The sequence below is a fragment of the Vipera berus genome (genome assembly GCF_964194415.1).
Source record: "Vipera berus genome assembly, chromosome: 11".
In the NCBI taxonomy this organism is placed as follows: Eukaryota; Metazoa; Chordata; class Lepidosauria; order Squamata; family Viperidae; genus Vipera; species Vipera berus.
The window spans coordinates 10674154-10685997 of record NC_138214.1 but is presented as its reverse complement, the minus strand read 5'-3'; the positions used below and the strand labels follow the sequence as shown (position 1 = coordinate 10685997).

The 11844-nt window shown below is 44.4% G+C and overlaps 1 protein-coding gene across 1 annotated transcript; it reads right to left on the bottom strand.

Annotated features, from left to right (window-relative positions):
* Nucleotides 1-757: 757 nt before the first annotated feature.
* On the bottom strand, nucleotides 758-9099 carry SATL1 (spermidine/spermine N1-acetyl transferase like 1; the record flags this gene model as incomplete). Its single annotated transcript, XM_081336427.1, has 6 exons — nucleotides 758-1032; nucleotides 2609-2649; nucleotides 4366-4467; nucleotides 7208-7288; nucleotides 8256-8307; nucleotides 9013-9099. The coding sequence occupies 6 exons, from the start codon at nucleotides 9097-9099 to the stop codon at nucleotides 862-864; spliced, it is 534 nt and encodes a 177-aa protein (XP_081192553.1). The 3' UTR covers nucleotides 758-861.
* Nucleotides 9100-11844: the final 2745 nt, after the last annotated feature.

Here is an 11844-nt window from a genome sequence, read left to right as displayed (position 1 = left end):
CGAAGGTTCCAGTTCGTTTGGCATAGCATCTTATGGGCATGAATTGGACCACCACCCCCCACCTCCTCCCTCAAATACTGAAAAGTTCCATTTTTTTTCTCCTCCTTGGAAGAAATCCTGAGGTTTTCTGCTCAGAATATGTGTGCTGCTTCCACTTGTTCAAACAATCTAACCCAGGGGTGGGCAACCTCGGCTCTTTTATGACTCGTGGACTTCAACTCCCAGAATTCCTGAGCTAACCATGCTGAACAACCAAGAGAGACCACCTAATTGCTGGCTCAGGAATTCTGGGAGTTGGAAGTCCACGAGTCATAAAAGAGCCAAGGTTGCCTACCCCTGATCTAACCGTTTTAACAATCCATGGGATGTCTTAATGAGGGCGGTTGTGTTGACCTGACAGGTTAAGCTAGACAAACAGGGAAACACTCTTGTGTCTTTCCACTCCACCTCCAATTCACACATGGCTTTTCATTTGATACTGTGAGGCTTTAGAGAGAGCCAACATCTCTAACCTGGAGAAACCTTGACTACGAATTCTGGTTTCAAGCGCAGACGTTGATCTATTTCCGACTTTGGTTAAGGAGCCCTGAACAACCAAGAGACCCCACCTAATGTGCCGAAGTGCGTACTTATTAACCAAACATTCAGGGGATTTCACGTCCTACCCAGCACAGCTTGCCAATGGGAAAACACCAGAATCCAATCACATCTCGAGCTACTGCCGCCAGTCATAAAACAGGCAAGCTTCTTTTTAATTTCTCGTGGCTAGTATTTGCCTGCTTTAGAGCCTCAATTGTCGCTAGAGATTTCCTGGCGGCTGAGGAGCCGATGGAACGCCACTCTCGGAAGGAGACTTCCTCGCTATTGTCCGGCTGCCATTCGGACTAGGTGCTCTTTATCGAATCGGAAAAGGTGCCATCCTTCTTCGGTGGACAGATCGGATGCCCCGTGCCTCATGTAGTACTCGATGGACGGCTTATTCCAAACGACGACAAGAAAGCGCATGCAGCTACAGTTGCAATCGAGAGCGATCTGTTCAAGCGGAAGCGCAGAGGGTTTGCATTTGAGCGCAAATGTGAAAAATTGGGGGGGCCTTCAAAATTGGCCCTTTCATGACTTGTGGACTTCAACTCCCAGAATTCCTCAGCCAGGCAGTGCCTGGCTGAGGAATTCTGAGAGTTGAAGTCCACAAGTCATGAAAGGGCCACGTTTGAAGACCCCCGGTGAAAATGTTTGCTGTGCAATTTGGCAGAATCCACCACACCAGCGGTCCCCGACCTTTGCCGCTTGGCGGTCCGGCTGGGGCAGGGCAAAGGGGGAACTGGGCCACGTGCACATGCGGGCATGCAGCCCTTGTGCGAGTGGTAGGCCGGTGCACGCACAAGTAGCTTGACTTGCACGAGTGGGAGGCTGGTGTGCACACACACGGGTGCCTGCCAGCCCGCTACTTGCACAGGTTGAGCTGCGCATGTGTGCTCCGACCAGCCACCCAAATTCCAAATAGCCCCCAGCCCGGTAGTGGGTTGCAGCCAAGGGGTTGAGGACCCCTGCACTACCCCTCAAATGTCGACAATATGGCTTATTTTAAAATGTCAATTTATCCTATTGGTTAAATTGGTAAGGTAACGAAAGTTAGAACTTAGCTGCTTTCTTTACAACAGTCACTGCATGCAGAATTGCAGAATTGTTATCAGCATGCAGAATTATTTGTACAAAACTGGAGGTACACATTCTATACCACTGAACTGTTCTTGAATTCTAGTGCTCTAAGCAGTGTTTCTCAACCTTGGCAACTTTTAAGACGCATGGACTTCCAATTCCCAGAATTCTCCAGGCAGTACATGTTGTCAGGGTGGAGAAATCATTGCTCTAAGCCTCAACCTGGGCAACTTTTAAGACTTGTGGACTTACTCCCAGAATTCCTCAGCCAGCAAAGCTGGGAGTCGAAATCCACAAGTCTGAAAGTTGCCCAAGTTGAGGAACTCTGCTCTAAGCTATCTGGACAAAGCATGTTGACTAGAAGGAGATCAAGCCATTCAACATTTTTTTTAACATTTTTTTGAACCTTTGTATGTATAAAAATTACTGCATTTTCATGCCTGCACCTGTAGGTGCAACTGAATCACTTTTTCTCTCTCTCTCTGACAGTAGCAACATTGCACGTAGAAAATTCTAAATCGTAAAGGCACCTTCAGCTATGAAACCTTCCCTTTGCAGTCTTAAGAATTCAAAAGCAGTTTTTAGCTGCCGGTTGCAAATAAACTCAACTTATGAAAGAGGTCAAGAAATTTAAGATGGTGGACTCCGTTGTCATCTTGACTTTTTCGATCCGACAAACAGCCCTGATTCCGTGGACCCTTTCTTTTGTGGCTTTAAAGAACGCAGCCACTGATGGTCCTCTAAACTTAATGTCCTATCCTAGAAATGGCCATTAGGATTGATGGAAATTTTAGCCACCAACTCGGGTAGAAGAAATCCATTTTGGAAAGGTTGCTGTAGCTCTTTTTTTTTTTACTTTTCTGCTAGCTCTTTGGCAATAATTAAGAGTTTTCGAATGAAAATGATGACCGTAACATGTAAAATATAAAAGGGTTAAAGGGTTACTTACCTGACTTAAATTTTTTAAAAGTTCCGATCCAATTCCCCAGCCTGCCAAAACACAGTTAAGAAACTCAGTTGTCTGAACTGGAAATTTTCCATTATTTTGTTCTAACCCATAGAATTATATGTACAGTAAGCAAAGGCTTTATCCTACCAACCTCTATAAAACGGTATTTAGCTGTGGTTTTCGTTTCAGATCTTTTGAAAGAAAGAAAAAAATATAACTGGCTGCATCTGTCAGGGTGGCACCAATCCACCATTGGGGCAGCTGCATTTACACAACAAACTTATATTGCCATGTTCCTCAGCTTGAAGATAGGTAGGCCTATCAAGCTGCTGAGGTTGAGAAACACTGCTGTATTGGGTAGTAACACATTCTCGGATTCACAAAATCGAGAAGAACTCGGATTGTACAATATGCTCGGAACCCATAACCCCAGATACAACTCAGGAAGTTAGTTTATTGGATGCAAGCAGCCAAATTTCCTGGAATATCGCTACCTCTGCAATTCCGATAGGTCACTTGGAAGTTATTCATCCTCTCCCCCCCCCCCAGCAGAGGGGCAGTTTAATCCAGCGATTAAGCAACCAGGTTAGAAAGCAAGAGGCTGTCAGTTCAAGTCTCTCCTTAGCCATGAAAGCCAGCTGGGTGATTTGGGGCTAGTCCCTCATTCTCAGCCTGACCCACCTCACAGGGTGATGGTTTTCGGGGGGGGGGGGGAAAGAAGGAAGTAGGTGGTGTTGGGTATGTTTGCCACTTTATTTGTAAAAATAATAAATAAATCCAAATAAAGCACTAGAGGGAAGAATGAGAAACAATGGTTGGAAACTGACCGAAGAGAGAAGCAATCTGGAATTAAGGAGAAACTTCCTTGACAGTGAGGACAATCAACCAGTGGAACAGCTTAGCGCCAGAAATTGTGGGCGCTCCATCACTGGAGATGTTTAAGAAGAGACTCAACTCTAGACGGTCACTGGTCTGAGATGGTATAGGTTCTCCTGCTCGAGCAGGGGGCTGGACTAGAAGACCTCCAAGGTCCCTTCCAGCTCTATTCTAGTCTAACTTTCAAAATAAAGCAGAGAGGCAGAGCAAGATGGTCTCCCAGTTCTTCTCTCCTTCTTTCTGTCTTCTGGGATCCTGTCTCAATTACGGCGTGTCTCAAAACGGAGTGCCAGGCGTCCTATTTTATATACTGTACAGGTAATCCTCAGCCTATGACTGCAATTGAGCTCCAAAAGTCTGTTGCTAAGTGAGACATTTGTTAAGTGAGTTTTGCCCCATTTTACAAGCTTTTCTGGCCACAGTTGTGAAGTGAACCGCTGCATTATTGTTATTATTTTTAATAAAAACGATTGTGAAGTGAATCAGGCTTCCCCATTGACCTTGCTTGTCAGGTGGTTACAAAAGGGGATCACGTGACTCTGTGATATGGCAACCGTCGTAAACATGAGTCAGCTGCCAAGCATCTGACCGGGGGAGGATGCTGCAACGGTTGTAAGCGTGAAAAACAGTCATAAGTCTTTTCTTTCCAGTGCATTGTAACTTTGAATGGTCACTAAACCAACTGTTGTAAGTCAAGGACCACCTAAATACTACTATCCAGAGAATTCTGGCTATAATAAACACCAGGTGGGGACGTGAATATCGATGAAAACCTGGCTATTCTCCAGTCCTGCCACAAGGTCCTAATTCCACCTTGGTGGTTCTTCCTTTTTCTGGCTGTATTAGAAATGGGCAACAAGGAAACAGGGTAGTTAAGTTACCTCTATATTGTTCCATAACATAGAAATCTTCTAAGTATAACAGCTTGCCAATCCAAGGGTCATACGTAAAGTAATACATAGCAAAAGCTACAATACCTGCATCTGTGGTGGGGGGGAAAAGAAGGAGCATCACTTTAAGGAATTGTGTACCCAAAATGAAAATGGTAAGACTCAGCTGATGATGTCACCTGAAGACGTAACGAAACGTTCGGACACAAGCCCACAAGCTCAGAGAACGAAACTTCACCCTCGTCCTACACCCGAGCTACAGATATTCGCCACTATTGCATATCTATCATAAGCACAATTGAGCCCCAAATTTCCGTGGTTGAGTGAATTTTGTCCCATTTGGTGACCTTTCCTGCCACAGTTGTTAAGTGAATCAGCAGGGGTTAGGCGAGTAACACGGTGGTTTAGTAACACGATTGTTAAATGGCTTCCCCGTTGACTTGGCTTGTGCGCCGGTCACAAAATGTGACCGCGTAACCCCGGGACACCCCAACCGTCATAAATACTGAACCAGCTGCCAAGCATCTGAATTTTGATCACATGACCCTGAGGATGCTGCAGTGGTCGTAACTAAAAAATGGCCATAAGTTAACTTTTTCAGTGTTGTAACTTCAAACACTCACTAAATGAATGGTGGTCAGTCAAGATTGCTGTGTAAGATTGCCGAGTGTCTCCTTACGCTTTCTCAGTGCTCTGGATTAAAATATTTTCTTTTTAACGCTCGTCCTCCATTCTCAGGAGCTATCAAACATTCCACCGGAGATCTCTTTTCAAATAAGCACGCACCCAAAACACATACACACCTGCACGGTTTTTAAAAAAAGCAGTGCTGGAGAACGGGATGTTTAATGCCTTGCTGCACGGTGAGGTTGAGTTCCTCTATTTATTATTTCAGCACTGCTCTTCTATCCGGAGGAGTTTACAACTGAAAAGAATGTAATTATCTCAGAAAGAAAGGGGGGGAAAGAATCTTTGTATGATCTGCTTTTCGTTAGTGCAACATTTATTGGGGGGAAATTGTTCCAATTTTAGGGGCTGCCCCAAAGAAGAGGGAGTCAAGCTATTCTCCAAAGTGCCCGAAGGCAGGACAAGAAGCAACGGATGGAAATTGATCCAGGAGAGAAGCAACCTAGAACTAAGGAGAAACTTCCTGACAGTTAGAACAATTAGCCAGTGGAACAACCTGCCTCCAGAAGCGGGGAATGCTCCAACACTGGACGTTTTTAAGAAGAGACTGGACAGCCATTTGTCTGAAATGGTATAGGGCACAGGTCTGCAACCCGCGGCTCCAGAGCCGCATGCGGCTCTTTCAGCCGTCTCCTGCGGCTCCCAGTCCTCTGCCATGTGCAGTCCAAAAAAAAAAAAGTGGGACTAAAAAAGTTCAACCAATCAATTCAAATATGCAGGGTAGGTGCATATCTTGCCTTGGCTCCACTCTTCAGTGAAACCCTGTTCTGCGCATGCACGCATGTATGCGCATGTGCACACATTTTTTGCGGGTCCCAGTTTTTCCTTTTGTGAAGGAACCGGTTCCGAGTGGCTCTTTCACTGTTTCAGGTTGCTGACCCCTGGTATAGGGTTTCCTGCCTGAGCAGGGGGTTGGACTAGATGATCTCCAAGGTCCCTTCCAACGTTGTTTTTTTGTTGTTGTTATTATTATTATTGTTGTTATTATTGTTATTATTGTTATTATTATTATTATTATTGACGGAGAGGAAAAGTTACACCTTTCTAACAGTCCTTTAGTCCTTCATCATCCTCACTGGGTCTGCAAGACGACATTGTTCAAAAATGTTAGGAACGCGGGTTCCATTTAGACTTGCAGAAGGACCTTCACGCACTCGGTGGGAATAACGGATTTGTGGGTATGAGAGCTGCTTTCACTTAATCACTAATTGCCTTTGACTCTCTGTTCACCTGGGGCTCAGAAGCAGCAGGAAGATGTCAGAATGAACCTCTGCATAGCGTGAGCACCTCTAAAAGTTCAATTGATTTTTTTTCCCTGCCTTTTTATCCTTCAGGCCGTTGAGAAAATTAAGCAGAAGAAGGTAGGCAGAAGTAAAATACAGCCGTTCTACTTCTGGGCTGATCGAAGAGGTTCTTAATAGAAAAATAAATGGGTTAACAATAAAAGGGCGTTTTCTACTGGGGACTCAAAACCAGAAAATTACACCCAGCTATTAAAAATACGGTAGAAAGTTTGCCTTATTGGGTGGGGTGGGGTGGGGAAATGGGTGGCATAAAAATGTAATAAATAAGTTCACCAAAGCCCTTGTGAGACCAGCCATCTCCCAAGGGACCCTTCATGATTTTAGGCAAAATTTGGTGATTTCCCTCCATTGCTATAAATATTACTTTTAGGTGCCTAGGAAATCCAGGCAGTGGTGATCTGAGTCTGAATTTTGTTAGGAATGCCAAGTCGCACGGTAAATCTTACATGCAAAAGATTCTTACGGTTGTAGGCGAGATTGTGACTTTGAAGTAAAACGTGTCTTGAGCCTGTGGAGAAGTGAACTTTTTGTTTAACCCATTTTTAAAAGTCTCTTATACCCTTGGTCCTCCTTAGTTACGTTTTTGGAGTAAGGGAAGGAATAACAGAGTTGGAAGAGAGCCTGGAGGTCATCTAGTCCAACCCCCTGCTCAGGCAGGAAACCCTATACCATTTCAGGCAAATGGCTGTCCAGTCTCTTCTTAAAAACGTCCAGTGGAGTAGAAGACTGTTGAATTTCTGGAATACTCTAAACTAAAGCCATCAATAGGTACTTTCCATCCTGCAAAGATACGGTAGTTAAGACTCATTTCAAAAACGTAAAACGAAAACTTTTTGGCTTACCTAGCATTACATTTTCTGATGATACCTCTGCTACTAAACACTGGAAGAAGGGACGAGTTCCAAAACCATCTCGAAGTAAATCTGAAAAATATTCAAGCCACTGAATGGAGAAAAATACTAAATGCAAATCACAAAAAAGAGGATCCCCACTGGGCCATCAAAGGTAGATCTGGAGATAAGGTCAGCTCCATAGCCAGGAGGGGGGTGGGGTGGGGAGGAAAGAAAGAGGCAGAGAAAGATGATAGAAATAGGAGGAAGAAGATAATTAGATATAGATAGGATAGAAATAGAAATGATAGATGAGACAGAGAGAAGGATGATAGATGGTATAGATTACACAGAGGACAGATAGATATGTAAAGGTAAATGTTCCCCCAAGCATGCGTGCTAGTTGTTTCCGACTCTAGGGGCCGGTGCTCATCTCCATTTCAAAGCCGAAGAGCCAGCGCTTGTCCGAGGACGTCTCCGTGGTCATGTGGCCGGCATGACTAGATGCCAATGTCCTTGGGTTCCCACAGCTGAGTTATTATTGTTATGACTAGCTGGACTCTCATCCCTATTCCCCCCTCCCAGCAGCAACTAATTCTACAAACAATAGAGAAAATGGCTGCCTTTCCATCTGTTGTCAAAGCAAGAACGTGTTGACACTGCAGTTGTTAAGTTCGATTGTCATGTGAATTTGGCTTGCCCATTGACTTTGCTAGTCAGAAAATCGCAAAAGGGGATCGCGTGACCCCGGCACACTGCAACCGTCATAAATATGAAACGGTTGCTAAGCGTCTGAATTTTGATCACACGACCGTGGGGATGCTGCAATGGTCGTGTGAAAAACGGTCAGAAGTCCCTTTTTTCAGCTGCCGTTGCGACTTTGAATGGTCACTAAACAATCAAGCAATCAGAATAGAGCTGGAAGGGACCTCGGAGGTCTTCTAGTCCAACCCCCTGCTCAAGCAGGAGACCCTGTACATTTAGACAAGTGGCTGTCCAATCTCTTCTTAAAAGTGAAACGCTGTAAGTCGAGGGCTACATGTAAAACTCTCTTTTTTACCTGTTTCTGTTATTTTTACTGCTTCAGGCATGTTTTCATAAGCAGCCAGCTCCTGCCAAGGGAAGAAACCAGAATGTCACTGGGATAAATATATATATATATGTTATTTGTTCGGACTTCTTAATAGTTGCTAGGCTAAAGCAGAGGTCTCCAAACATTCCAGGCTTGAGGACCGGAGCAAAGGAGAGCAGCTTCAAAATTTGTGTGTGTGCGCACACGCATGGTACGGCACTAGCAGCCCCATTTGTGCATATGGCATGCACTGGTGCCATGCACATGCACGAATGGCCACGCAGCTAGCGGCCCGTTCGTGCATGTGCAAACGGGCCGCACAAACTGTCCAGGCTAACAGCGCATGCACAAACGAGCTGTGGACAACCACTTTGCGCTAGCATTCCCGTTCACGGCCACGCACATGCGCAAACAGGGCCGCAGGTGCTAGCACGAGTGGGGGAAAAATATGTGCCCACGCGTGCGTGCACCAGCCAGCTAATTCCGCAGCCCACTGGCCAAGAGCCCACGGCCTGGTCCCGGGCCACAGACCATAGGTTGGGGACCCCAGGCTAGACCCAGTGGTGGGATTCAGCCGGTTCGCACCACTTCGGCAGAACCGGTAGCTAATTTTTTGTTGCCCAGGCCCAGAACAGACTTCCGGAAGCGGCATCCACACAGAGAACCAGTTGTTCCCCTATTTGAATCCCACCGCTGGCTAGACCCCCCCCCCTGCAAGCCCATCTCTCCTCTCCTCTCCTCTTACTCTAATGAGTCGCATGATATGAGGACAGTCCCGCGGCTCGGCTGGTCGCACCCGGAAGCGATTCATGGAGCTGCTGTTGCCTTCCATAGTGAGAGTTTGAAGCAGCAGAGTGGCAGTTCGCTTCCCGCAAAGGGGCCTAAGCGCTGCTGAGCCTCTGCTGGGGCTCCTACATTCACCATCTCAGAGAGTGAGGGTTGGACAAGGCAAAAAAAAAAAAGGAAGAGGAAGAGGAAGTTTTAAAAGGGCAGTCTTCCTCCTTTCCCCCACCACCCTTCCCCACGTTCTTTTTTCTCCTGTCTTTTTACAAAGGTGGGGATTGGAATGGTGTGGCCTCTGTTTCAGGCTACTTTTCATCTCAGCTTGTGCTTCACTTCTCACCCAACTAGGCTCTGGTCATGCAAAGAGTCACAATGGGACCGGCATCACAATATCCCATCTCTGCTCATCTCCTTCCCTATAAACAATGATCAAGGCAAGGTGAAGGGGTGAGGGATGATCTCACGGTAGGCCCACTCCGATTCTACTTCTCAATCTTTCAAATCTCAAATGGAAATTTATGAATGGGCTTGTTAGGGGTTTCCCCCCCTCTCTCTCTTCTTCCAAGAAGTACGTGGGTAGATGGATGTCCCCAACAAGGAGGATAAGAAAAATGCTCAGTAAAACCACCTACATGTTGGAATATGTCTTCACTCAATGCTGGAGAAAAAGGAACTCTAATAATAATCTTGCATTTATCCCTCATTTATAAGACAGCATAAGACACAGTTTGGGTATGTATAATAAGTGGAAGTCTGACGCTAGTAAGGCAGGGACAAAGAAATCCATAAATTGTCTTCATTCAAAGAGTCTGTCAAATCCATGCATCACAAAACGTGGTTGTCAAAGTCACTTCCCACCAACATTTCCATGGATGAGTCACCATCATGGCCAGCTTTGGACATTGTACCAAAAGATAAGACTTTAGGAAACGAAATCATATAGCACAATTGAACTGCTGCTTTTATTCAGGGTATTTTCCAGTCCTCATTTGCGTGATGAGCTCTAGATAAAACAAGTCAGGTGGCATAGCTTTTGAATAGGTAGGGGGATTCCAGGTGAGAGTCGGAAAGTCAAAAGGAGCATTGGAAGAGAAATTAAAGGCCACAGAGATTGAAGATGTGTTGGATTTGTCTAATAGATATTAAAAAAACTCCTTTCAACTGCCATGTGACTCTGTTTTTAATAAGCGAACCTTCAGAACATTGCCCTTACAGAGAAGGAAACACTTCTGTATAATCATACTTAGGATCAATAATCATTCTGCTGACACACTTGTTTTAAAAAGATCCTTATCTAAATTGCTAAATAGTTGCATTCAGTCCACAATGAATTCATTTCAAGAACATCGGTCAGGAGAAACAATAAAAGGGATTTTTATACACACACACATACACATTATATATATATAAATGTTTGATATGTGCCATTTTTGTTAAATCCTTCAGCCTTGGTGGGATAGTTTATAATTTCAGTTTGGGATTTTATCTTCTGTATAGAGAGGGCCATTTGGAACTTAATTTAACAGAATAAAAGAGTTGGAAAGTCTTCTAGTCCAACTCACTGCTCACGCAGGAAATCCTATAACATTTCAGATAAATGGCTGTCCAGTCTCTTCTTAAAAACTTCCAGTGTTGGAGCATTCACCGCTTCTGGAGGCAGGTTGTTCCTCTGGTTAATTGTTCTAACTGTCAGGAAGTTTCTCCTTAGTTCTAGGTTGCTTCTCTCCTTGACTAGTTTCCATCCATTGCTTCTTGTCCTGCCTTCAGATGCTTTGGAGAATAGCTTGACTCCCTCTTCTTTGGAGCAGCCCCTGAGATATTGGAAGACTGCTATCATTTCACCCCTCGTCCTTCTCTTCATTAGACTACTAGACATACCCAATTCCAGCAACCATTCCTTATATGTTTTAGCCCTCAGTCCCCTGATCATCTTAAGTGATTCACTTAAGCAACTTTGGCAAGGAAAGTTGCAAAATGGGGCCAAACTCACTTAATAAATGTCTTACTTAGCAACAGAACCTTTGGGCTCAGTGATGGTTGTAAGTCAAGGACCACCTGTAGAGTATTGTTTCCTGATGGTTGAGGATGTGTCACAGAAAAGGAGAAAAACAAAAGCAAGATAATCCACCAATTTCTGTCCTTAATGTGCCCTATATATCATTAATAAGGCTATCACCACTTGCCAAGGTACTCTGGTAATCTGCTTTTCATGGACATTATCATAATCTATATGTAATATATTTAGGAAACGCTATGATCCCATTTCTAGTCATTTATTTACATAAATATTAGGCTTAAAACCAATCCAAGAAGACTTCTCTTTAGAAAAGTTAATTAAAAACCAGAAGTGATGCTGTAAAGCAAGTTCAAAATCCATGGCCTTTGGTCTGATGTAAATCAAAATTACTCAGATTGGAATGGAAACTTCAGAAAGCTGGAAAAGGATCAAATCTCTCTTTTTCGAAGGAATTCCATGATGTTTGCATCCAGCCTTCATCTGCTCCTACTTCTGCTGTTAACCATCACTTGTCTGACCACACAAGCCGCAAATCGTAAGAAAAACCTTTGGGATCTTTGTTAGCTGACTTCTAGTTAACTCAATGCTCCAGATATCAGAATCAAGTGGAATCCTTTGGAACTTGACTTTTTAAAAGAAGTGGATGTAGTTAGGGCTAAGATTAAAATCTGCAATCTTATATGCATCTGTTGGAAACAAAGGAACACAGACCCCCAAGGGATGGGCCTGCGCAATATATTTACCTAGTGCAGTTAAAGACTTAAAATGCTAGACCTG